This window comes from Saccopteryx bilineata, chromosome 8 (assembly GCF_036850765.1).
Source record: "Saccopteryx bilineata isolate mSacBil1 chromosome 8, mSacBil1_pri_phased_curated, whole genome shotgun sequence".
Lineage (NCBI taxonomy): Eukaryota > Metazoa > Chordata > Mammalia > Chiroptera > Emballonuridae > Saccopteryx > Saccopteryx bilineata.
In genome coordinates this window covers 51,900,875-51,928,757 of record NC_089497.1, presented here as the reverse complement: position 1 = coordinate 51,928,757, position 27,883 = coordinate 51,900,875, and the positions used below count along the sequence as shown (strand labels likewise).

The 27,883-nt window shown below is 39.7% G+C and overlaps 2 protein-coding genes across 5 annotated transcripts in view; one reads left to right on the top strand and one right to left on the bottom strand.

Annotated features, from left to right (window-relative positions):
- Positions 1–27,883, bottom strand: part of LOC136312241 (protein mono-ADP-ribosyltransferase PARP15-like) — a 328,256-nt gene that overhangs the window by 63,798 nt on the left and 236,575 nt on the right. The gene's annotated exons all lie outside the window — the stretch shown is intronic.
- PARP9 (poly(ADP-ribose) polymerase family member 9) overlaps positions 1–27,883 on the top strand; it is a 40,241-nt gene that overhangs the window by 1,258 nt on the left and 11,100 nt on the right. For 2 of the 4 annotated variants that reach the window (XM_066241854.1, XM_066241857.1), the window contains exons 2-7: positions 3,604–3,706; positions 4,856–4,997; positions 6,655–7,502; positions 9,667–9,903; positions 11,735–11,953; positions 18,527–18,584. In XM_066241854.1, coding sequence (XP_066097951.1) covers positions 3,692–3,706; positions 4,856–4,997; positions 6,655–7,502; positions 9,667–9,903; positions 11,735–11,953; positions 18,527–18,584 — 1,519 coding nt within the window. In that variant the 5' untranslated portion in view covers positions 3,604–3,691. Of the gene's footprint in view, positions 1–260; positions 564–3,603; positions 3,707–4,855; positions 4,998–6,654; positions 7,503–9,666; positions 9,904–11,734; positions 11,954–18,526; positions 18,585–27,883 lie in introns of all 4 variants that reach the window. The other 2 variants (XM_066241853.1, XM_066241856.1) reach the window with 2 other exon arrangements.

Sequence of the window (27,883 nt, the reverse complement as noted above, 5' to 3'; positions counted from 1 at the left end):
GTCAAAAAAAGTTTTTCCCGAGTTTCTGATTCCTTTCAGCTCTTACTGTTATTACCGTTATAGACAGCTAAAATGTAATTCCCGTTCTGAGTTCAGATTTACACCTGCATTTAACCAAAAAACTGGAATTGTTCACTTGTGTTATGACCAATCACCTGTTACTTCCCTCCGACTCTATCCTTTAGACTGGCTCTTGGGGGTTTTCTGCCCCCATTCCTTGATTTGGCTAACGGTGTGGACCGCGTGTTGCCCTGTTATAGGGAATCAAGATGAACATGGCACCCCCCTCACGGCCGGTAAAGGGAGGTGGATTTGTGAATGAAGAAGCAAATCTCTTGAAGGCCTCCAAGTGGAAGTTTGAAGCAGAATCTTAATGAGAGAGTGTGTGTGTCCATGGTGTGTGTGTGTGTGTGTGTGTGTGTGTGTGTGTGTGAGTGTGTGTGAGAGAGAGAGAGAGAGAGAGAGAGAGTGTGTGTGTAGGGGGATCTGAGGCACAGGACAGGGACCCCTGTTATCTGAAGCATGGATCAAGGGATGGAGGATCCTTGGAGGAGATGAGATGGGTGAGGAAAATGATGGAAGAAGGGTCTATATCAGCGCTGTCCAGTACAAATATAATGGAACCAAATATCTATTTAAAAAATTCAGTGAGCCATAGTATAAAAAGTATAAACAGGTGAAATTAGTTTTAGTGATGTTATTTAACTCAATATATCCTAAATTTAATCATTTATATATCCTAAATTAATCATTCAGCATGTAAGCAATGTTAAAAACTTCTGAGATATTTTACATTCTTTTTGTCATACTGAGTCTTTGCCATCCAGTGTTTATCTCACACTTACATCACATCTCACTCGAAACTAGCCACATTTTGGGAGCTCAAGAACTAGCTAATGACCCACACTGAACAGATAGCACAGGTCTAGACAGTGAAAGGTCTTGAAGATTAGTAGGGAGAAGTGGAAGGGTTGTGAGCAGGGGAAGCGTGAGAGTGATACGTCAGATGTACATTTTAGAAGGATGGTATTGACAACCATGTGGAGGACACATTTCCAAGAAGGGATAAATGGAAGCAGAGAGGTCAAAGATAAGGTTTTTGTACATGGCTGGTAAGACTGGAAATGGGTTAGTCTTTATGGAGAGCAATTTGGGAGTACTCTCAAAATTACAACTTTATAATTCTGCAGTTAAGAGTAGGAGAAAGCCTTTTACACTTTCTGAATTTGAACCAGTCAACATAACACCTATTCAAACAATAAAATGTTAAATAAATACATTTAAATCTTTAAAAAGAAATGATTGAGCTGTAGTAGAATCCAGGAGAGAGCGTGGAGGGGGGGGGGAGGGGTTGGGTAAGGGTAGGGAGATGAATCTGGGCAAAGACCTGTGAAGGTAAAGTGCAAGGTCACAAAAGAACCAAGGGAAGATGGCGTGGGAGAAGGCAAGGAGGCAGAGTTTTAGGACTCGAAGAGTGAAATAACTATAGAAAAGGATAAAGTAAAGATTAGGATCAAAGAGTCTTCTCGGGTTAACTTCGTGGAGGACACTGAGAAGCAGTTTCAGAGGAGTGCTGGGAGTGAGGCAGGAACCCACTACGGTGGGCTGAGCAGGCGGCTGGATGGAGGAGAGTCAACTTCATGCTGTCCATGCAGAGAAAAACACACAGAAGGAAACAGGGAAGGAAAGTTGGAAAGGCTTTTATTGATGGTGGTATTGTTTTTAAAATGGAAGAGATGGAATGTTTTGGACAATATGCTCCTTGTTTCTAATTTCTTTGGCGTTAAATACCATCCCACCCCTCAAGTCTATCCTTAGGCCTTTAAAGCCTGGTCTTAAGAAAAAAAAAAACAAGCCTGACCAGGCGGTGGCACAGTGGATAGAGTGTCGGACTGGGACACGGAGGACCCAGGTTTGATCTCTGAGCTTGCCAGCTTGAGCACGGGCTCATCTGGTTTGAGCAAAGCTCACCAGCTTGAGCCCCAGGTTGCTGGTTTGAGCAATTGTCACTTGATCTGCTGTACCCCCCCCCCCACACACACACACGCGCACGTATGAGAAAGCAATCAACAAACAAGGTGCTGCAATAAAGAATTGATGCTTCTCATCTTTCTCCCCTTCTGTCTGTCTGTCCCTATCTGTCCCTCTCTCTGTTTCGGTCTCTGTCACAAAAAAATAAATTAAAATTTACTCTAAAAAACAAGTGCAACACCATCCCCACCGGAAGCCTGCTGCCAAAGCAGAAAGACTTCCTTTTTTGTGAAAACAGCAGTGCCCTCTGGAGGCAAAAGTCCATCTTGTCCTCGTACTTTAGGATTGTACTGGACTTGCTGCTTTTCCTGATGTGTAAGAATAATAATGCTTTGATGCTGTAGATAACTGTATAAAATATTTCGATTGCAAAGGCATTAGAAATCATTTCAGAAGCCTGATGGCAACTATATGGGCAACAATTGTAGGCTACTCTGTCGTTAATCATTTTCATTTTATCCAGATATTCCCTTTTCTCATTAGATCAAGGAAATCAGTACACATACCCTTGTCAGGCATAAGTACATTTTTTTCTTTTTCTTCTTCTTTTTTTTTTTTTTTTTAGTTTTTCTCTTTTACTTTCTCCTTTTGCTTTTTTGACCTTGTGATTTGATGACTTTGTTAGTATTATATTTATATTTCATTCTCTTCATTTTTTGTATATCTATCACAGTTTTTTGGTTACCATGAGATTCATATATACCAACCTATGTATATAGCAGTTTATTTTAAGTTGATTTGACACTTAGCAGTTTCTTTCTTCAAACACTCTCCAGTGTTCTTCATGCTTACTCATAGGCTCGGTTTCCCTCACTGTTTTTTGAATGCTGTGCTCAGTCTTACTACTTGGTATCATTCTCCCCTTCTAACTATGTAAGAACCTGTCCATCCTTCAGTAAGGTGACCAACTTTTTTACAATGAAAAGGAGGACAAAAATAAATTGAAGAAAATAGCATTGTAAATAAAAGAAATATTTTATTCATTGCAAAAATAATATACTATAATATAATAAATGTCTAATGAAAATATTTGTAATATTTTATATTTTAATTATGCTTACATGCCTATTAATTTTTAATAATCACTGTAAGGAAAAAGTACTCATTTAGATACAAATACATCACATCACACGCAATGAGTCGACTCTGCATCAATCGAATATGGACATTTACAGATTAGTCTTCCAATATTAAAAAGAAGGACATGTAGGAGGACACTTTTCAAGGGAGGATGGAACTTACAAAAGAAAGAAAGACTGTCCTCCCTAAAGGAGGACGATTGGTCACCTTACCTTCAGGATCTGGTTCTAGTCTCACTTTCTCCATAAAGCTTTCCCTCCTATAACCTGTATAGCTCTTTTCCCTTCTGTGAACTGCCATTGTGGTTTCAATTGGAACCTCTCTGTAAAGGATAAAAGTTAAACAGTAACTACAGCAGCAAAACAATAGTGCCTCTTCACCAGTAAAACTACTCAGGATCAGAAATTATATTTAGTTTTCCTATCGTGCATTCTTACCAAATTCCCTCAGGTGTTGGTCAATACTTATTGCATCCTTTGTATTGATTCCTAGAAGTGGGCCACTGTATTTGGAAACAACAGTTTATGCTTGGAAACACAAAACAGAGTATAAACATTTGAAGACCCCAGGGTCCTGGAGGATGGACTATCCTAAGGTAAAAGTACTTATGTAGAAATATATACAAATCATGAACTTTGATCACATGAATAGTTCTTCTTATAACACCAAGAAATCTGGGTCTTCAGTTTGGTCTTAATTGCCCAGTAAAAGTTTACTCTTTGCACCAGGTGAGACAAAGGGGATCAAGAATATGCTAATATATAATCAATGGGCACCATGAGGATGGATGATTTTTTTTTTCTTCTTTTCCAAGTGAGAGGGGGGAGATAGACAGATTCTCACATGTGCCTCAACCAGGATCCATCTGGGGCCATGCTTGCAAACAAGCTATTTTTAGCACCTGAGGCAGAGCCATCCTCAGTGCCTGGGGTGATGCACTTGAACCAATCTAGCTATGGTTGAGGGAGAGGAAGAGAGAGAAAGAAGAGAACAGAACAGAGAAAGGAAGGAATGGAGAAACAGAGGGTGTTTCTCCTGTGTGCCCTGACCGGGAATCAAACCTGGGACATCCACATGCTGGGCCAATGCTCTACCACTGAGTCAACGAGCCAGGGCCAGATGGATGATTTTTTTTAAATGTGACCTCAGTATCATTTTGATTCTGTCTACGCATTCAACATTTCTGCTTTTTCAGAATGAGGGAAGGACGATTATGAAGGAAAGGTAAAAACAAGGACATAGAGAAAAGACACATCATTTGTTAAATCGTAAAATTCTACATTCAGGCTTGTGTCGTGAAATAAGCAATGAAAAGAGGTCCTTACTGTTAAATGGGAGGTGTAGCTGATGAGGGTCATGCCCCTGCTGTCTTCTGTTCTGTCTAGAAAAACCCCACAAACCTTTGGAAATTGGAGGCCTGTGAAAGTTTTTTTGTCGTTTTGATCTGTGTGACCTTTGGGTCTTTTCAAGTGTTAATCTCTAACCCTTCCTCTCATCCAGAACTAGAAGTGCATTGATTGGCCTCTAGGAAGTGGGATAGGGTCAGTACTTGCTAGAACATTTAGTGTTTCAAATAGCTCAGGCAGATTAAACAAAGGAAGAAACATGTGTTCCCCTTCCCCCTCAAACCCAGGGCTTTCAGGAAAGTTTCTGTTGCTTTGTGATTACTAGACTGTATTTGTTCTCAGTAATCTGTGGTCATTCAGTTTCAGTTTTTTTTAAAAAGCACTCTCATTTTTCACAGGGTGCTGGAGCTGCAGCTTACAATGAGGAATCAGGTAGGATGACATCATTCTCAGTCTTGTTTCAGAACATCTTTGCTCATATCTGTCCTCAGTGGATAAAGGGGAACGCAAAAGGAGGCTCTCTCCCCTGCCTGTGTTCAGGTGCGTGATTGCAGGACCTTGCAGCAACCTCAGTGCGTGCATCAGAAGGTGGTCTGCTTCAGAGGCCGTGTGAGTCAGCGGCCTTCGCTTAGGGCTCCCGGGGCTCCCGTGACTCTGTTCTTTGTCCACAAGATGTGAGACTTGTGACCACAGCCATAGAAATTTGTCAGAAGAGGCAACCCACTGATTGTCTCTTGCCAAACAGAAGCTACCTAAACCTAAGGGTGGCCCACTTGATATTTTCAACTAAAGTGCAGGCCAGTTGGACCTGGCTACTGGTGTGCTGCTTCTTTTTGATAATTGAAGCCACCAGAGGTCTTTCTGGGTGACTGAGATTACAAATGGGAGTTGAAGTTAAGTATAATTCATGACCACATTTTCCCTATTTTAAGATGCACAGTTTTTCACATCTCGGAAATAAAGCTACTCCCAGTCAGTCGTAGTGTGCCATGGTTTAATTGGCACTGTTTTTCCTTTCTCAGTGTCATATAATAATGATGCCTCTGATTCCATGAAATATAGTGTCACAGGTTGGGTTCTCAAGGAAGCAGAAACTAAGATGGAATTAGGAATGTAAAAGGTTTATCCTGGGAAAAAAAAGAGAAGAAACCAGATTGGGCAGGTGGAGCCATCCTACTGTAAAGAAACCTTGGCCAGCCTGAGATCACCCATCAGGGGAGTCCCACATTGGACACAAATGGCCTTGATCAGCCATTGGTGAGGGTCACCCTGAGAATAGCGTAACCTTGGCTGGAAAGCCGAGATGGACCCTGAGGTGCTAACAACTGGATGCTATTGGCTAACTGTATTCCCTCTTTCATAGTCACATTGAAGGGGCATCTGCGTGGCACATCTTGTCTGCCACGTACAGTAAGTAAGTTTTAGTCAATCAGTTTAATTCCACCAAAATTGTTCCACAAAACTAGAGTATGATGTTCCACCCATTTGCTGAGCCACGCCCCCCACAGAGCAGCTCTGACCAATGACTGACAGAATTGGATGAGTATCCCAGCTCCTTTCCCCTTTTGGTGTTATAGCTCTGAGACATAGTTTCCCCTGGTGGAGTTAAGCTCCATTTATTAATTTCCTTCTCTTTCTTGTCTTACTTTCCCACTCTGCCCTCCCGCCCCACGTCCCTGGGATTTTCTAGGATCACCTCCCAAATAAACTTAACTCCTTGTCTCAGAGTCTGCTTTTCTAAGAGAACCCAGACTAAGGCACTAAGACTAAGCAAACAAGTTATGAATAAAGCTTCCACTTATTTTTGATTCATAATTAAGTTCTTTCTGATATTTGTGCCTTAAGCATGGTTCTTCCTAAACTCACCATTTTTATGTAGATTTAAAAATTCATGAGCCTCCCATATGCATAGTTTTTTTTTACCACCATCATTGTATTAGTAACCACCACTTACGGAGTATTTACTATATGCTGGACACAAGACTAAGCACTTTATGGGTGATTTATTCTGGAAAACTCTTGGATATTTTTTGTCTAATTAAATATCTAAGTGAGAAAGAATCAGGAAGAGGGTTAGAGGAAGTCTATCTCTCTTTTGCATATAAGACACTTAGTCTCCAGATATGAAGTGGAATTACATTCTTTTCAAAGAAACCCTTGCTCACTTCTTTATTTTTATTCTTCTCTCCTTTTCCAGAGACTGACATTCTTGGAGAAAACTATAGTTGGCAAATACCCGTTAATCACAATGACTTCAAAATTTTTAAAAATAATGAGAGTCTGTTGTGTGAAGTCCTCCAGAATAAATTTGGCTGTATCTCTACCCTGGTCTCTCCAGCCAAGGAGAGTAAAAGTGACTCTCTGCAAGTCTTTAGAAAAATGTTGACTCCTGGGCTGGAGTTATCTGTCTGGAAGGATAACCTCACCAGACATGCTGTTGATGCTGTGGTGAATGCCGCCAATGAAAGCCTTAACCATGGGGGAGGCCTGGCTGGGGCCCTCGTGAAAGCTGGCGGTCAAGAAATCCAAGACGAGAGTACAAAGTATGTTATGAGATGTGGTCACGTAGGAACTGGTGAGATAGCTATCACAGGAGCAGGGAGGCTTCCCTGCAAAGTCATTATCCATGCCGTCGGGCCTCGGTGGGCAGCCATGGATAAAGAGAGATGTATCTTCAATCTGGAAAAGGCCATTAGGAATATTCTGGATTTTGTCACTACGACTAGGCAGGACCTTGAGACAGTAGCAATTCCAGCCCTGAGCTCTGGGATTTTCCAGTTCCCTCTAGATCTTTGTACAAAGATCATTGTGAACACAATTAACAGTTATTTCCGAAGGAAGCAACTGACTAGTCATTTGAAAGAAATTCACCTGGTAAGCAATGAGGATCCTACAGTTGCTGCCTTTAAAACTGCTTCAGAAATTATTCTAGGGAGGAACGAGCTGGTGTCCTGGGCAAGTCAAGGAACCAGCCTTCCTTTCAATAAGTTGGTTGTGAACAACGTGACTCTCCAGATTGTCCAAGGCTGCATTGAACTGCAGGAGGTAAGCCTTTGTTTCTCTTCTCTTGCACTGTCAAAGGGGATCCCTGAACTGCTTATTATCTATCAAGTATGTTTTGAGTATATACTGTTTCAAACATTTAATTTTGTTCATGTTAAGGATGTGGACTTTAGAGACAGAACTTCTGGATTTGCATGCCAGCTTTGCCATTTACTAATTGATGTGAATCCAGTTACTTTATCTTTCGGTCCTTAGTTTCTCATCTGGAAAATGAGGGTAATGATAACACATATCTTAGAGTTGGAATCAAGACACACACAAAATGCTTAGACTAGAGTTTTGCACATGATAAGCATTTATAACTATTACTGCTATTATTCTTAGGCACAGTTAGGAAATAAAACAATCTTTGATTCCAAAGAACTTAAACTCTATTATATTCTTTTTATGTAAAAAAAAAAAAAATTCTCCATTTGAAAAATCTCAGTGGGAGACAAATCATCTGAACATTTCTGAAGCAACTTACCAATAGTAAACAAAAAAGTCTCAATACAAAATGAGTTCATAATATTTAAGAGTATGTAAATTTGTGACAAGAGTGTAGTGTAGTGGACCAAGAAAGATTATTACTTCAGAAGTGTAAGTTTTAGATGTGATCTCAAATTGTGATAGATATGAATTGGCAGGAGGAGAGAGAGACCTGGTTGTTAGACTGAGAATGACTTGATCAGAGAGAGACACAGAGGATAATAGAAAATAATGGAGATTTAGATGGAACTATAAGTTGTATTCTGAGTGTATGGCTTTGTATCGGGGCCATGGAGAATACAAAGTGTGACTTAACATTTTGTCTGGGTTCCGGGGTTCTTTGGCAGAGAGGAGAGGGAGTTGGGGTAATAATGAACCCAGGTATTTCTAGGTTAGTGCAGCTCCCTTGCTAGGCAGAAAGCACCTTGAGTACGGGGGTCATGGCTTGTTCATCTCTGTAGCCCCAGAGCCCAATCTGGGAATGCTTCTAGGTGTTCAACAAATTATTGACAAGTAAGTGAAGAGTGAAGCAGGGTTCAGGGAGTTCAACAGAGGAACAGAAAGACTAGAAGACTATATTATTTTTCTCTTCTGGATCAGTGATGTCACACATAAGAATCTCCTGTGGCCATAATCAAATAGACTTAACTGTAAGTGAAAAATACCACTTATTGCCTGCAAAACATTAGAAAGAAGGCTGAGGAGACTCCCACAAAAATGTAATATTTATTTGGTAAGTCATTAATATAAAAACATTAAAGTAGAAACAGCCTAGTTGAAGAATTTGTTCCTTTACCTAAAAATTTATTGTATTATTGCCAAGAACATTAGGAACCTTAAAATTTTAAAAGAGGGCCAGTTCCCCAAATTGCAAATTTTGTTCCCACTTTCAAAGTGAAGCATTCATTAACATCTATAAGAAATACTTAAATTACCCCCAAAGGGAGCCAGAACCATCAGGATAATTCTAGAGGGATTTGTGCATGGTAAGGGGAAAGGATACAACTCTTTTAGCACAGCTCTTGGAGCGAACTAGGTGACTTGACTTAAACTTCAGCCCATGTGTATGTACAGTCTGTTTCTGAAAGGACAGATGAGGAACTGGTAAAAGTGGTTACCTGAAGGATAGATGGGTGAGTGGGGGATCTGGGGACCCCACCAAAGTACAGGCCTACTTTCCCCTGAAGGCTTCTTTTTGTCTCATTTGTACTTTCTTTAACTATATACTACTCACCTTTAAAAAAGAAACAGGAGGTAGATTTTTTTTGAGAAATTTTATTTCCACTCTGTTTAGAACAAAACAAAATTCACACAAAAATAGCAAAAAGTTATGACAGTGGGGCAGGGAATGAAACGATTCAATGATAAAACTTAAAATAAATCACAGGAAATGCTCAGAATTTGCGAGGTGGGTGGGTGGATAAGCCAACAGGGGAGTGAGATGTCTGCAATAAAAAGTGCATCTTCCACACACTTTACCTCGTTACTGAATAGGATAAACAAACTGATCAAATGAGTAAGCTTTGGAAATATGAGTTTCTCTCCATTATTAAATGATATTTTTGTGGATTTAGGATCTTTGAAAGCATTTTTAAAAGCTCTTCAGGGAAATCTTTAAATTAGCGATTTAACAAAAAGTAATTTAACTATGAATCTTGTCCATTTTTTCCCTTTTCAGACAGATGTAATTGTTAACTCTGCAGAGCTAAGTGGTCTTGGAGCTGGTCCAGTGTCACAATCAATTCTACGCCAAGCAGGAGATAAAATGGAAGAGGAATTTATCAAAAAAATTCACCAGGCACCTCAGGATTCCCAGTTGGTACTGGTCACAAAGGGATTTAAATTGTCCTGTCAATATGTGTTCCATGTGTTGTGGCCTTCACAAAGTCTTGGGTCAAATGTGGAGACATGTGAGGTAAGTTAATGTCTTAGAAATGTCCTACTTCATTCATTCATTTATTCATTGAAAATAAGCTTATCTTTATGTAGCTTGATAGTTTGTATAGTGTTTGTTGAATTTCCATCATGTCATTACGTTCATGAAATATTGTCAAGTGGCATAGTCCCCATTTTCTACCACTCTTGTGAAAACCTGAAATGTGGAATAACTGTTGTTGTCTTAATGAGTTATCTTAAGAAGTTTAATTTTGGTGCTGGCCAGTTGGCTCAGTGGTAGAGCATCAGCCTGGTGTGTAGATGTCCTGGGCTCAATTTCCGCTCAGGGCACGCAAAAGAAGCAACCATCTGCCTCTTCCCCCTTCCCCCTCTCCCTTCTCTTTATCTCTGTCTTTTCCTCCTGCAGCCATGGCTTGATTGGAGCAAGTTGGCCCCAGGTGCTGAGGATGGCTCCATGGCCTCCCCTTGGGTGCTAAAATAGTTCAATTGCCAAGCAATGGAGCAACTGCCCTAGATGGGCAGAGCATCACCCCTTGGGGGCTTGTGGGTTGGATCCCTGTCAGGGTACATGCGGGAGTCTGCCTTTCTGCCTCCCCACTTCTCATTTAAGGGGAAAAAAAAGAAAGTTTAATTTAAAATATTACCTAACACATGTCTAAATTTTTTTTTTTTACAGAGACAGAGAGTCAGAGAGAGGGATAAATAGGGACAGACAGGAACAGAGAGATGAGAAGCATCAATCATCAGTTTTTTACTGCGACACCTTAATTGATTGCTTTCTCATATGTGCCTTGACCATGGGCCTTCAGCAGACCAAGTAACCCCTTGCCCTAGCCAGAGACCTTGGGTTCAAGCTGGTGAGCTTTTGCTCAAGCCAGATGAGCCCACACTCAAGCTGGCGACCTTGGGGTCTCGAACCTGGGTCCTCCGCATCCCAGTCCGATGCTCTATCCATTGAGCCACCACCTGGTCAGGCACACATGTCTAAATTTTAAGTGGGCATACCACAAATAGACACAGAAACGTCAGTCTGCACATCCTCTCACCTTACCACACTGGTACTTTTCTTAAATGGGCCTGGGATTCAGCCTCTCCACATTTCCCTCCACTCCATCTGTTAAATCCCAGGAGGATTTGGGATTTCCCTTCTAGCACATTCCAGTCAAACCTATTAACTGTGGTATCTTCCACTTCCCTTAGTCTATCTTTATTTTATCACCATTTCTGTCCCTTTCTTGGCTAAAGGGCCCTCTAATCCCAAATTGGCCCTCCAATCTTCTCTACCCCTCAGTTTTCCAAAATCCTTCCACATACAACCTTCTTGTATTAGCATTCAGTTCGGATGTTGAAACATTGAGAGAAAGTTTAAACCGGCCAAATAGACCAGCACTCCTCAAGGAGAAATTACACGGCAGACCTTAATGGCATTGAATAAATGCTGCTTACTTATTTTAATTTCTACTTTCTGTATTAAACTCCCAAGAGCTCTTTATGTTGACCTGGAAGTGGCAGATGAGTGGAAAAAATCTGATGGTTGGCTCTCTGACCTGGGGAGATCAACAAGGCTACATAAACTGGGAGAAATCATGGCGCCCGAAGGTCCTGAATAGCACAAAAAGGACCACTCAATTATTTTCGTTTCTTCAGCTCTTCCATTTTTCATCATTTAACTTTATAGTTGTAAATGGGTTTCCAATGGAGTGGGACCTTTCCTATCCTCTCAGGAGGCATGGACATAGCCCTGAGGGAGAGTGGAAATTAGCATTGTAAAATATGGGCAGAATCAAGGGGTTAAGTGAATTCTTATTTTTGACTTGAAGACTAAGCTTAAATTTTTTTTTTTCCTACAGAGTTTGAAAAATGCAGTGCACAAGTGTTTAGAAAAATGCTTTGAGCTAAATTTAACTTCCATTTCCTTTCCTGCCCTTGGGACTGGAAACATTGGTATTGGGAAGGATAAAGTAGCAGAGATTATGTTTGCTGAAGTTTTGATGTTTTCCACACACCGTTCTATAAAACAACTAACTGTAAAGTTTGTGATATTTCCTAAAGATCTGGAGACATATATGGTAAGTTAATGTCTTAGAAATGTCCTACTTCATTCATTCATTCATTCATTCATTCAACAACATCTGTTTACTATCTCCATTGTAAGCCATGGGACTATGCACTGTATGGCTTGGTGATGTTCTAATTTGGTGAAATTTAACTTTTATAAATTGCCCACCTCAGACCTAGTAAAAAATGCCATTATGAAAGCCATGTTTAACCCCCTACCTAGCTTCACTCTTCCTTTGTTGGCACTTATTCTTCCCTGGGGTCCTTAAGGTAAGTAACCTACTTTCAGTGTGGAGTCTTATGCTTCTCTCTCTCTTCTTTCTTCTTCTGAGAACACAACTAGTCTTAAACGTCTACCATAACTTCTGCAGAGTCCTGTTTTCTGAGCCAACTGAAAGGTTGAAGCTGGGGTGGCCGGTCCACTGGGGAAGGGTAAAGCCTATTGTTAGTCTCTCTTGACAACTGGCAGGTTGGTATAAACCCCCAACTAGGTCAGACCTGGAAAGAACTCCAGCCAAACTGCCTTATTCCATATGAGATAGTTGACAGGCTAAACCCTTACCCAAGCCTATGGGTGGGCACTAGGAGAGCCAAAACAAAAACACAAGGCTGGTACGTTCCGAAAGGAAATTTATTTAATACACTTGGGTGCAAGCATGCTGAGACAGACCAAAGCCATATCAGCAACAGGGAGGGTTGGAACAGGGTTTTTATAGTTTAGTTAGGGGTCTTGGAAAAAGCGGCTGATATCATTGCCTTTATAGGTACAGAGTAATATATATTTTTTGTATGTGGATTGGAGAGGCGCCCCAGTTTCTTCAAATTGTTTATCTTCCAGCTCACTGTCTAAAGGAGTCCTGGGCTAGTTCAAAAGGTCCCAGGCTGGCCAGGCCGGCAGAAGCTTCAAGCAAGCCAGTCCCCCTTTCTCCCATGGTTTGCACTGCCCTCGGAATTGAGGTGATGCTGATGTATCAGAAGACAGCTATCAGAAGACAGTGCCTCTGGGCCTGTGGGGTTAGGCTTTTACAAACAACTACTGTATTATGATTTAAACTCCCCTAATTGTCAGGTCCCTTTCCAATATAAGCTTTCCCTGACATTTCTGCAAAGATAAACTTTTTGCTACATTTTAAAGTGAAGGCCAGGAAGACATTAAGTGAGAGAATAGCAAGCCAATTAACTACAACCTCACAGTAAGTGATGAGAATGTTCTGTTTTGAGCCAGGGTGAGAAGTTTGGTGAGGAGAATTTGAATTTTAAAGGGGGCTTAGGCCTTAGCCAGTTAGCTCAGCAGTAGAGTGTCGGCCTGGCATATGGATGTCCTAGGTTCGATTTCTGGCTAGGGCACACAGGAGAAGCACCCATCTGCTTCTCCACCCTACCCCCCTCTTCTCTCTGTCTCTCTCTTCCCCTCCCACAGCCAGGGCTCCATTGCAGCATAGTTGGCCTGGGTGCTAAGGACGGCTCCATGGCCTCCACCTCAGGCGCTAGTATGGCTCCAGCTGCAACAGAGCAATGCCCCAGATGGGCAGAGCATTGCCCCCTGGTGGGCATGCTGGGTGGATCCCGGGCAGGCACATGAGGGAGTCTGTCTGACTGCCTCCCCACTTCTCACTTCAGAAAAATACAAAAAAATTAAATTAAATTAAATAAAAAATAAAAATAAAATAAAGGGGGCTTAAACCTAACACCAACTTCAGACCCACATTCCCAACCCTCTCTTGTTTCTACTTAGATATTTGACCATCATCTTAAATCCAACATATTAAAACAAATTATTTGTCTTTTTCTCTCTAATCAGTCAACTTCCTTGGACAGGTTAAGTTACTTAACTGTACCTCACTTTCCTCAGTTTTAATATGCACATAATATTTACCATCTTTACAGAGCTGTTGTGAGAATTCAATGAGTTAATATATATAAAACACTTAGAACAGTACCTACCATACAGTAAGTCCTCCATGAAGGTTAGCCATTATATTAGCTATAATGAGCTGTAGTTCACTGAATGCTGAACTGAATACTAAATTAAGTGAATTGTTTGTTATCTCTTTTTTTTCAATTAAATTTTAAGTTTTTTAACAGCAAGGATGTATCTGACTACTTTTGCCATGTCCTCAGTACTGCCCTCAAATTGAATCTGTTCTTTCTTAATTCATCTGTAGGTGACTTCAGAGGGAAATCAGCTATGGTCTAACACAAATGGAGGGACATGTGTGTAGGAGAGTGTGTCTGTGTGTCTGAGTACAGAGCTCTTTTGTCCACCGTCTTTAATTTTCACTTCGTTTTAGCTTTTTGTTTTAGAGTAGCCGAATCAGTTGAGTGTCTCACATGTGACTAGGTCCCTGAAGTATCAGCATAATTAGTATATATTGCTGTGTCCGTCTGCCTTTAAAGTACCATTTCTTTGCTTTATTCTCACTTCGCTGGCATTTTCTAAAAGGACTTGAATGATGTTAAGGAAAACTAAAAAAGAAATGAGATAAGATACAGCATATTAAACTAGGTTTTGAAGGCGTAATTTTCTGATCCAACTGCTAGTGCGACTTCCCAGGCTTGTGGCTGGGAATTGGGTGTAAAGGGCCTTGCTGAGTGCCTGACCCAGAGAGTGGCTCTGAACATTAGTCCTCTTTCCCACTCCCAGCCTGTCTCCATGTGAGTGGTCGCCATTTTATCTCCTCATAAAAGAAAACAAACTATATTGATTCTAACTTGCTGTTTCCTAGAAAAAGCGTAAAGGTTCTTATTCTTTTGTTGCTTGACTAGACAGAGGAGGTTTGTAGTGTTTGCTGATTTCCCCTGCTGACTTTAAACTATCAATGGACATCACTGAAGGTGGAGCTGGGAAGATAGGTGTACCAGGGGCTCTTGTGAACAATGTCAGCTGGCTCTAGCATACCACTGTGTCTCATCTGCAGCTGACCTGTGAGATGGTGGCAAATTACCCAGTGAAGTGGCCTGCCTTTTTAACAAAATGAATCATTCTGTCCTTCAAATGAAGTTTGCCAGTTCCTCCCAACCAGAGAACTATTATAGACTTATGTAGATGCCCTGAGTATATCTTTGAACTATTCATGAAGCACCATATCCCTACAAGAGGAATTAACCATATCTAGAAAAGAAGGTTCATTCTTTCCTCCTACAAACAAAAATGTACATAGCAGTTCAGCGTAAGTAGAAAGATCAGCCACAGTCTGAGGATTCCCCTAGGAAGTAATAATAAAAACAGCTGCCATGTATTGCGTCAGCCAGGTACTGATAAGCAGCTCTCTCATTCCATCCTCCCACCTCCAGTCCTGTGATGAAGCCACTGTTGTCATCTCCATTTCACAAATGGGAAAACATATTAACCCAGAGGTTAATATACACTCAACCAGTCAACTGGCCAAAGCAAGTTTCCAACCTGGGTCTGTTCGTTTCCGAAGCCTGTGTTCTGAACCACTAAAGAAAAACACAGAAAAAAATAACTTGAGAGATGATACATCTTTCAATTGTGTAACTCAAAAGAGGACTGTCTTATGCAGCAACTAACATCATACTTTAACATTGACCATTTCTTTAGTTTTTTTTTCAGTTATCAACACTATATTTATCCCCGTGGAAGTATGATGTGTGTGCATGTATATGTTTACCCTTTGGCCTTTCTTTCTTTCTTTTTTTTTTTTTTCCTTTTCTGAAGCTGGAAACAGGGAGAGACAGCCAGACAGACTCTCGCATGCGCCCGACTGGGATCCACCCGGCACACCCACCAGGGGCGAGGCTCTGCCCCTCCCGGGCGTCGCTCTGCCGCGACCAGAGCCACTCTAGCGCCTGGGACAGAGGCCAAGGAGCCATCCCCAGCGCCCGGGCCATCTTTGCTCCAATGGAGCCTTGGCTGCGGGAGGGGAAGAGAGAGACAGAGAGGAAGGGGGGGATGGAGAAGCAAATGGGCGCTTCTCCTATGTGCCCTGGCCGGGAATCGAACCCGGGTCTCCCGCACGCCAGGCCGACGCTCTACCGCTGAGCCAACCGGCCAGGGCCCCCTTTGGCCTTTCGATAAACACATTTTTTTCTCCCTAAATATTTCTTTCAGTGAGGGGCATGTGTTCAGAAAGATCAGAGGGTAACTTATACCTATCTTCACAAGAACGTTACCTTGGCAAGCCTCTACATTTCACTGAAATAGATTTGTTAGACATCCAGAGTTGTTGACTCAGGAAGACCAACATACACTAAACTCACAATAAAGTGATACTTACATTCACAATCATGAATTTTCTAATTCATGAATAACAATGAGTAACTAACTTCCCAGCTGACTGAAATACTTATGTTCACCAGGATTTTGCAATAATAAGGGGTCCTTGTTGCAACTGAGTATCTATAAAAGGTGTTGGATAATCATTCACTTGGTTATTTAACAAATATTTATTGCATATCTACCTTGTGCCAGACACTGTGTCTCAGAATAATGAAAACCTCTCTAGGAACAGCCTACTAACATTCCTCACATTAGGCATTGCTCATTTGTAGACAGAGCTGGATAAAATGCCAAATTCTTGCTATAAAGGTCCACTTTCCCAAATTTTTGCAGGCCATCTGTTTGTTATCCACACATTCTTCAAGTTATTGATACTGATTAAGTTATAGTTTTCTTTCACATTCAATTCAAAGCTTTGCTTAATTTCTAACCTTGCAGCACATCCTAACATTTAAAGTGACTTTGGGAAAAGAGCTGATTTTGATCCTTTTATGTATAGCAGCTATTGTTAATCTATCAGCAGATAGTATCTCATTTGTTTTATTTTCAAGTTCTTAAACAAGAACAGGAGAACATGGAAGTTCCCTGTAATGACCTCTCCAAGTACAAAATATGGTAAGATGGAGGACTTTCTGCTCTGGAACTAGCAGCTGCAAATATAATTTATGAAGAAAATGTCCTACAGATTAAGAAATATTATTGTTGCCTGACCAGGCAGTGGCGCAGTGGATAGAGCGTCGGACTGGGATGTGGAAGGACCCAGGTTCGAGACCCCGAGGTTGCCAGCTTGAGCGCGGGCTCATCTGGCTTGAGCAGAAAGCTCACCAGCTTGGACCCAAGGTCACTGGCTCAAGCAAGGGGTTACTCGGTCTGCTGAAGGCCCACAGTCAAGGCACATGTGAGAAAGCAATCAATGAACAACTAAGGTGTCGCAATGCGCAATGAAAAACTAATGATTGATGCTTCTCATCTCTCTGTTCTTGTCTGTCTGTCCCTGTCTATCCCTCTCTCTGGCTCTGTAAAAAAAAAAAAAAATGTTGAAGTTCAGATGCAAAGCAAAATCTAGTTTTCACCCCATTATTTACCATCTTTTCAATGAAGTAATTACTGTCATTGTATCAACTTTAAAAACAGAAAGACAAAAAAAACCAAAATAAAATAAAGGAAGATGCTGAATATGGTGATTCCAAACTCTAGAGGAGATGAGTTATTTTTTTTAAATAGACGAATCTTTGTTCATAGACTGTCATATAAAAATAATTACAATAGCTAACATTGAATGTTTACTATGTGCCAGATATAATATTAAGCACTTTACAGGAATTGATCATTTATTCAATCTACATAAGTAGAAAGCAATGTATATATAACTTTTAAAAAACAAATTTATGTTTGTTTTTTAAAACATAATGCTTTGCCCATCTGGGGCATTGCTCCCTCTCAGTGGGAGCCATTTTAGCACCTGAGGCTGAGGCCATGGAGCCATCCTCAGTGCCCAGACCAACTTTGTTCCCATGGAGCCTTGGCTGTGGGAAGGGAAGAAAGAGACAGAGAGAAAGGAGAGGGGGAAGGGTGGAGAAGTAGATGAGCGCTTCTCTTCTGTGCCCCGGCCAGGAATCAAACCTGGGATTTCCACACACTGGGCTGACGCTCTACCACTGAGCCAACAGACCCAGGGCCCCTAATGACTGTTCTAAGTGTAAAAAAAAGATATACTGAAAGGTAGTTTATCGTTTCATGCATTTAATACTTAAATAAGAAAAATAAGAGAGGTACACAAAACTAGATTATGTCATAAGAAAGAATTTTAAAATATTAAGAAAAAATATTAAATAATACCTGACAAAAAACAGTACAAGTTGTCACTGCCTGGTTGTTTGGTACTTTTTCTCTTTATGTTATATGTTTGTTTACTGAAGTAACAAACACAAGGAAATTAAAATCTAGTATTTCATCAAAGGTATAATGAGTTTTATGAAATAAATAGATAAATATTACAAGCATAGTTCTGTCAAATTTTTTTCACCTGTGGACAAAATGAACATTATTATGGGTGCTTCGAATACGCTATTGCGCAGATGAACGTCAAAAAAAGAAAAAGGAATGTAAATTTGTGATTTCCACATTGGGCAGCTGTCCGGGCACCTTCGAGAGAACCCTGATTACAAGTGCCATTTTAACAACCGGTTCACTGAACTCAACAAAAAATTAGGTATCAGTTCTGCCGAACTGGTGCGAACTGGCTGAATCCCCCCACTGGGTCAAGTGTGGATGTGCAGGTAGCGAGAGGGATTTCGATGACAATGGCTAAAAGCCCTGCTCTGTTCTGTTTTGCTCCTTGCAGGCTTTCACCACTGAAATGAAGAAGAAGTCCTCCCTGCAACATTTCAACAATTACAGTGGTGAGTGAGGATTTGATGGGCCTAGAAGCAGCATCTCTCATCCTAGGCTCATTCTGTTCTTGATCTAAACTAATGGACAGGAGAAGATGAGTGAAGAAGCCAAATATAATTCACTGTGCTCCTGCTTAGATAGCAACCTACTCTATACCTGGCCAGGTTCTTGCTCAGTCCTGTTTTATGATATGAACAGGGCGAGATTGAGTTGCGTTAGGTGATTCATGGTGTAGATAATTCATTTATAAATGCTGTCTATAATTTTTTCCTAAGAAAAAAGTTCTTCCCTGCCTGACTAGTGGTGGTACAGTGGATAAAGCATCTATCCAGAATGCTCTGGTCGCTGGTTCCAAGCCTGAGGTCACCAGCTTGAGCACAGGTTCATTAGCCCATTAGCACGGGGTCACTGGCTTGAGCAGGGAAATCATCCACATGATCACAAAGCTTGCAAGCTTGAGCCCAAAAGGTTGTTGGTGTGAAAAGCCCAAGGTTGCTGTCTTGAACCGGGGGACACTGACACAGCCCTGGTCAAGGCACATATGAGAAGCAGTCAATGCACAACTAAAGTGAAAACAACTATGAGTTGATGCTTCTCATTCTTGCTCTCCCTTCCTGTCTCTGTCTCTCTCTCAAAAAAAAAAGTTCTTCCCTTCACAATCTGACTTAGCCAACACTCTTTCTGCTCTCAATGAACAAACATCTAAAGGAGTTACTCTTTAATAGTGCTAGAAAGCACGTCTCAGTAATACTAGATAACATTGAATGGGTTAACCCAATGCTTCTCAAACCTGAGGAATCACTGTGATCATGACGAAAACTTTGAAAAGCAACAACATAAACCAATGTATGAATAGGCCCCAACTCTACAGACTCTGATCAGGCCCTCTGGGTCTGGGCCAAAGCTGCGTATTGTTCAGTGCCCCCTAATTAATTTCACTACTGAACCATGTTTGGGAATCACTGAACTAAACCAATTCTGGTTGTTGAGGACTGGAGAAAGATTAGGTTCATCTTATTACTGCATTCTGTTAGTGGAATTTGAGTGGACTGAAATGAAATTGCCTCATGACAACTAGGTCGTAGACATCTGAAACAGTCTTTTAATCTAAAGTATTCTGTAGATGTTAAAAGCACTAGACATTCAACCAGCAATAGAAACTGTTAGGATATTTCCCATTAGGGTCAAAATGATTTGTTTATACCTTTTAATAGAAGAGTTCAGTTTTGGATATTCAGTGGTCCAGCAATGTGGAAAGGAAGGGGGAATTTTAAGGGTTCTGGTCTGTGACTGCACCTCTAATGAGCTTGTTTATATTTATCTATAAAATGATAATGACAGACTGATATGAGGATAATTAGAGATTGTGTAGGTAAAAATGTGCTGTAAATTTCAAAGCATTAAATAAATGCCAGGGGGTAAATAATGAATGGACAAACTTCCAGGTGGCCAGGAGGAGGGAGAAATTCCTCCTGACTGCAAGAAAGTAAAAATGACTTCATGGAAGGCATGATTCTAAGCTTGGCTTTGAGGATGGCGAGATTTTCAGTGAGTTGCTGGGGTAGGTCATCCAAGGTGAGAAAATCCACGGGAGCAGACAAATGCAGTGCATGTTTGGGGACCACAGTGAATGTAGAGATGCTAGATAGGAGGAGATTTGGAGGAGGAGCAGGAACAAACAGATGTCTCTGTTTCATTAATCCAAATAACGGAGTCAGGCATTACCAGTTACTTTAGTAATTTATTTGAGAATATCTGTAAAAGAATTATAGCACAGGATAATAATTGATGTTAATAAAAATTAATTATAATGATCTCAGATTATCAAGGGAAAGTTAAACTATTCAGGAAGGCAGAGTGGTTTCATTAGAAGTATTTAACTAATAAATGGTTAAAATTAAATATGTTTTGATGTTAGAAGAGTATCCTTTAGTGATCTGAACAATGTAGTTACCTAGAACAATTCTTCCTTCCTGGTAATGATGGGTAAGTGAAATATCAACATATATTATTTGCTCCTAAAATTTAATCTAAGCTACCAAGCAGAACAAGGTTTTTTTTTAAAAAGTATGCCTTCAATTTAAAAAGCAACCCCTGTACGCGCGCACACACACACACACACACACACACACACACACATTTCTTAGTGTAATATAAAATACTGGTTTTTATTTTTACTCAAAGGGAGGCCATTCCCCCTCCCTTTTCGGTCTGTCCTGCTACTTTTATATTCATTTATAAATGCTGTCTATAATTTTTTCCTAAGAAAAAGTTCTTCCCTGCCTGACTAGTGGTGGTACAGTGGATAAAGCATCTATCCAGAATGCTCTGGTCGCTGGTTCCAAGCCTGAGGTCACCAGCTTGAGCACAGGCTCATTAGCCCATTAGCATGGGGTCCCAGTACCACCCAACTACTCTAGTAGGTAAATGATGCTAATTACCATTATTTTCTTGGGATCGCTCACTGGGAGTGAGAATTGTGTGAGCACTGGAATCAGACTGCTCATACCTACTAGCTCCCTGGCCACCACTTACTAGTCCTAAAACCATGGGCAAGTTACTTAATAACTCTGAATTAGTTTCCTCATTTATAAGATAGGGTTGCTGATAGTAGCTATCTTATTGGGTTGTGAGGATTGGATGAAATATGTAAAGCACACTTAGAACAATGCTTAGAACATAGTTAAGTGCTCAACTTATTTTTCCCCTCAAAATATCTTGCTAAGATTTATCCATGTAGCTAAATTAACTAATTTTCATTGCTATAATAATATTCCATTGTTAAAGGACACTTGGGTTATTTCCAGTTCTCGGCTGTTACCAAAAAGGATGTGAACTTTCTTGTACACATCCCATGATACACATGTGCCAAAGTTTCTTTAAATACTATAATCATCGGAGTGGTTGTTCCAAGTTTACATCTATCATGAGTACATAGGAGTTCAATTTGCTGTATGTCTTTCCTGACACTTGAGACGATCAGAATTAGAAATTCTTGCCAGTCTGGTGGGTAGTTTTTTGTTTTTTTTTTAATAAATTTTTATTAATGGTAATGGGATGACATTAATAATTCAGGGTACATATATTCAAAGAAAACATGTCTAGGTTATTTTGTCATTAAATTATGTTGCATACCCCTCGCCCAAAGTCAGATTGTCCTCCGCCACCCTCTATCTAGTTCTCTGTGCCCCTCCCCCTCCCCCTAACTCTCTCCCTCCCTCCCTCCCATGTCCTCCCTCCCCCCACCCCTGGTAACCACCACACTCTTGTCCATGTCTCTTAGTCTCGTTTTTATGTTCCACCAATGTATGGAATCATGTAGTTCTTGTTTTTTTCTGATTTACTTATTTCACTCCGTATAATGTTATCAAGATCCCACCATTTTGCTGTAAATGATCTGATGTCATCATTTCTTATGGCTGAGTAGTATTCCATAGTGTATATGTGCCACATCTTCTTTATCCAGTCTTCTATTGAAGGGCTTTTTGGTTGTTTCCATGTCTTGGCCACTGTGAACAGTGCTGCAATGAACATGGGGCTACATGTGTCTTTACGTATCAATGTTTCTGAGGTTTTGGGGTATATACCCAGTAGAGGGATTGCTGGGTCATAAGGTAGTTAGTTCTATTTGCAGTTTTTTGAGGAACTACCATACTTTCCTCCATAATGGTTGTACTACTTTACAGTCCCACCAACAGTGGATGAGAGTTCCCTTTTTTCCACAGCCTCTCCAACATTTGCTATTACCCATCTTGTTGATAATAGCTAATCTAACAGGGGTGAGGTGGTATCTCATTGCAGTTTTGATTTGCATTTCTCTAATAACTAATGAAGCTGAGCATCTTTTCATATATCTGTTGGCCATTTGTATCTCTTCCTGGGAGAAGTGTCTGTTCATGTCCTCTTCCCATTTTTTTATTGGATTGTTTGTTTGTTTGTTGTTGAGTTTTATGAGTTCTTTGTATATTTTGGATATTAGGCCCTTATCTGAGCTGTTGTTTGAAAATATCATTTCCCATTTAGTTGGCTGTCTGTTTATTTTGATATCAGTTTCTCTTGCTGAGCAAAAACTTTTTATTCTGATGTAGTCCCAGTCATTTATCTTTGCCTTCACTTCTCTTGCCATTGGAGTCAAGTTCATAAAATGTTCTTTAAAACCCAGGTCCATGATTTTAGTACCTATGTGTTCTTCTATGTACTTAATTGTTTCAGGTCTTATATTTAGGTCTTTGATCCATTTTGAATTAATTTTAGTACACGGGGACAGGCTGTAGTCGAGTTTCATTCTTTTGCATGTGGCTTTCCAGTTTTCCCAACACCATTTGTTGAAGAGGCTTTCTTTTCTCCATTGTGTGTTGTTGGCCCCTTTATCAAAGATTATTTGACCATATATATGTGGTTTTATTTCTGGGCTTTCTATTCTGTTCCATTGGTCTGAGTGTCTATTTTTCTGCCAATACCATGCTGTTTTGATTATCGTGGCCCTATAATATAGTTTAAAGTCAGGTATTGTAATGCCCCCAGCTTCATTCTTTTTCCTTAGGATTGTTTTGGCTATTCGGGGTTTTTTATAGTTCCATATAAATCTGATGATTTTTTGTTCCATTTCTTTAAAAAATCTCATAGGAATTTTGATGGGAATTGCATTAAATTTATATATTGCTTTGGGTAATATGGCCATTTTAATTATATTTATTCTTCCTATCCAAGAACAAGGAATATTTTTTCATCTCATTGTGTCTTTTTCTATTTCTCTTAATAATGCCTTGTAGTTTTCGTTATATAGGTCCTTTACATTCTTTGTTATGTTTATTCCTAGGTATTTTATTTTTTATTTATTTATTTTTATTCATTTTAGAGAGGAGAGGGAGAGACAGACAGAGAGAGAGAGACAGAGAGAGAGAAGGGGGGGAGGAGCTGGAAGCATCAACTCCCATATGTGCCTTGACCAGGGAAGCCCAGGGTTTTGAACCAGCGACCTCAGCATTTCCAGGTCGACGCTTTATCCACTGCGCCACCACAGGTCAGGCGGTATTTTATTTTTTTTGTTGCAATCGTGAAGGGGATTATTTTTTTGAGTTCGTTTTCTAATATTTCATTGTTGGCATATAGAAAGGCTATGGACTTTTGTATGTTAATTTTGTATCCTGCGACCTTACTGTATTGGTTTATTGTTTCTAATAATCTTTTTCTGGAGTCCTTCGGGTTTTCGATGTATAGGATCATATCATCAGCAAAAAGTGATACCTTTACTTCTTCTTTTCCGATATGGATGCCTTTTATTTCTTTGTCTTGTCTGATTGCACTGGCTAGAACTTCTAGCACCATGTTAAATAAGAGTGGAGAGAGTGGACAACCCTGTCTTGTTCCTGATTTAAGGTAGAAAGTCCTCAGTTTTATGCCATTTAATATGATGTTGGCTGATGGTTTATCATATATGGCTTTTATCATGTTGAGATATTTTCCTTCTATACCCATTTTGTTGAGAGTCTTAAACATAAAATTGTGTTGTATTTTATCGAAAGCCTTTTCTGCGTCTATTGATAAGATCATGTGGTTTTTGTTCTTTGTTTTGTTGATATGGTGTATTATGTTAACCGTTTTACGTATGTTGAACCATCCTTGAGATTCTGGGATGAATCCCACTTGATCATGATGTATTATTTTTTTAATATGTTGTTGTATTCGGTTTGCCAGTATTTTGTTTAGTATTTTAGCATCTGTATTCATTAGAGATATTGGTCTGTAGTTTTCTTTCTTTGTGCCATCCTTGCCAGTTTTTGGTATGAGGGTTATGTTGGCCTCATAAAATGTGTTTGGAAGTATTGCTTCTTCTTCAATTTTTTGGAAGACTTTGAGTAGAATAGGAACCAAGTCTTCTTTGAATGTTTGATAGAATTCACTAGTATAACCGTCTGGGCCTGGACTTTTATTTTTGGGGAGGTTTTTAATAGTTTTTTCTATTTCCTCCCTGCTGATTGGTCTGTTTAGGCTTTCTGCTTCTTCATGACTCAGTCTAGGAAGGTTGTATTGTTCTAGAATTTATCCATTTCTTCTAGATTGTTGTATTTGGTGGCATATAATTTTTCATAGTATTCTACAATAATTCTTTGTATATCTATGATGTCTGTGGTGATCTCTCCTCTTTCATTTTGGATTTTATTTATTTGAGTCCTGTGCCTTTTTTCCTTGGTGAGTCTTGCCAAGGGTTTGTCAATTTTGTTGATCTTTTCAAAGAACCAGCTCCTTGTTTTATTGATTTTTTCTATAGTTTTTCTGTTCTCTATTTCATTTATTTCTGCTCTGATTTTTATTATCTCCTTTCTTCGGCTGGTTTTGGGTTGTCTTTGTTCTTCTTTTTCTAGTTCCTTAAGGTGTGAAGTTAAGTGGTTTACTTTGGCTCTCTCTTGTTTGTTCATATAGGCCTGAAGTGATATGAACTTTCCTCTTATTACTGCTTTTGCTGCATCCCAGAGATTCTGATATGTCCTATTTTCATTTTCATTTGTCTGTATATATCTTTTGATCTCTGCGCTTATTTCTTCTTTGACCCATTCATTTTTTAGAAGTATGTTGTTTAGTTTCCACATTTTTGTGGGTTTTTCCCCCTCTTTTTTGCAGTTGAATTCTAGTTTCAAGGCTTTATGATCAGAAAATATGTTTGGCACAATTTCAATTTTTCTAAATTTGCTGATATTGTCTTTGTGGCCCAACATATGGTCAATTCTTGAGAATGTTCCATGTACACTAGAGAAAAATGTATACTCTGTCGCTTTGGGATGAAGTGTCCTGTAGATGTCTATCATATCCAGGTGTTCTAGTATTTCGTTTAAGGCCACTATATCTTTATTGATTCTCTGTTTGGATGACCGATCTAGAGCCGTCAGCGGTGTATTGAGGTCTCCAAGTATGATTGTATTTTTGTTAGTTTTTGTTTTAAGGTCAATAAGTAGCTGTCTTATATATTTTGGTGCTCCTTGTTTGGTGCATATATATTAAGGATTGTTATGTCTTCTTGATTCAACTTCCCCTTAATCATTATGAAATGACCATTTTTGTCTCTGAGTACTTTTTCTGTCTTGTAGTCAGCATTATTAGATATGAGTATTGCTACACCTGCTTTTTTTGGGGTGTTGTTTGCTTGGAGTATTGTTTTCCAGCCTTTCACTTTGAATTTGTTTTTATCCTTGTTGCTTAGATGTGTTTCTTGTAGGCAGCATATAGTTGGATTTTCTTTTTTAATCCATTCTGCTACTCTATGTCTTTTTATTGGTAAGTTTAATCCATTTACATTTAGTGTGATTATTGACACTTGTGGGTTCCCTACTGCCATTTTGTAAATTGCTTTCTGTTAGTTTTGTATCTTGTTTGATTCTTCTCTTTTGTTTTTCTATCATTTGTTTTTGTTTGTTTGTGTTCCATACTTCTTTCCTCTGTTGCTACCTTTTTTAAGTCAAGTGTTTTTGTGGTGGTTTTTTCAAGGGTGGTTACCATTAAGTAATGAAAAGGGTACCTACCATATTCATTGTAGTACCCTATCTTATGAGTATTTCTGCACTTCATCGTCCTTTGCTACTGTTAATCTCCATCCTCTCCCCCCTTTTTTTTCCTTTGTTGTCACAGTTTAAGTTTGGTTTTATTGTGTTCTTGGTGGAGCTGTTACTTGTGGTTTTGTTTTCTTTTGTTCTTTGAATCTGGTTGGAAAACCCCCTTTAGTATTTCCTGGAGTGGTGGCTTTCTGCTGATAAATTCTCTCATCTTTTCTGTATTTGTGAATGTTTTTATATCTCCTTCGTACTTGAAGGATAGCTTTGATGGGTATAGTATTCTTGGCTGAAAGTTCCTCTCTTTCAGGGCTTTAAATATTGGGGTCCACTCTCTTCTAGCTTGTAGAGTTTCTGCTGAGAAATCTGATGATAATCTAATAGGCCTTCCTTTATATGTTGTATTCTTCTTTTCCCTGGCTGCCTTGAGAATTTTTTCTTTGTCATTGGTTTGTGTCATCTTCATTATGATGTGCCTTGGAGTGGGTTTGTTGGGGTTAAGAAAACTCAGTGTTCTGTTTGCTTCTTGAATTTGAGGCTTTAGTTCTTTCCACAGGCTTGGGAAGTTCTCGTCTATTATTTGTTTGAGTATATTCTCCATTCCATTTTCTTTCTCTTCTCCCTCTGAAATACCTATTATTCTTATGTTATTCTTTCTGATGGAGTCAGACAATTCCTGTAGGGCTTTCTCGTTTTTTATTATTTTTGAGTCTCTTTCTTCTTCTCTCTGTTGTGCCTCAAGTTGTTTGTCTTCTATTTCACTAATCCTATCTTCTATCTGGGCTGTTCTGTTAGCTAAGCTTGTTACCTCATTTTTCAGCTCGTGAATTGAGTTTTTCATTTCTGTTTGATTTGTTTTTATAGTTTCAATTTCCTTGGTAATATATTCTTTGTGTTCATTGAGTTGTTTTCTGATCTCCCTAAATTGCCTTTCTGTGTTTTCTTGTATATCTCTGAGTATTTTTAAGATTTTTATTTTAAATTCTCTGTCATTTAGCTCCAAGGCTTCCAATATGTTAAGTCTTTTCTCCATAGATTTTTCTACATCTATTTGTGTTACCTCTCTTTCTTTTGTATCCATAATATTCGATTTCCTCTTTCTTATTGGCATCTGAGTGTGGTCTTGTTGATAGCACACAGGCACACTTCCTCCGCGGCTTGAATGAACGTCTCTGCGGTAGTTAGCTTCCTCCACACCCTCGTCTCTCAGATTCAAGTGATAACAGTCCTTTCGCTTTCAGTTTGTGTGGAACTCCGGAATGCTCCGAGGATAAATTTTTCTGTTTCTAGTTGATAAATTTGTTGTGATTTTGGGGAGATCTGTTGGACACGCTGCTCACGGCGCCATTTCCGTGACGTCCAGTGGGTAGTTTTTCATATCCTTGGTTACCAATGAAGAAGAACATCTTTTCACACATATATGGGCCATTTGTGTTTCCTTTTCTGTGAATTCTTTTGCCCAGCTGGCTACTAGGTTACTACATTTTCATAAGCATTTGAGAGAATTCTTTAAATACTTTAGATACTGCCTCTTCTATGAATTCTCTCAGCTACTCAATCTCTACCACCAACTTTTGCTTTGCAATTTGGGTTCAAAGCCACCTTAAGCCATCAGATTCTTCTGTTTTATACATATCTTTCCTCTTTGTGGAGCCCAGTTGTAGAGAGAGGTATACATGGGGGGCAGGGATTAGAATCAAGTTCCTTTTCCTTTTCTGCTGAGAAATACCGAGTCCAGCAGCAAGAGTTGCTTAGCTCCAAGT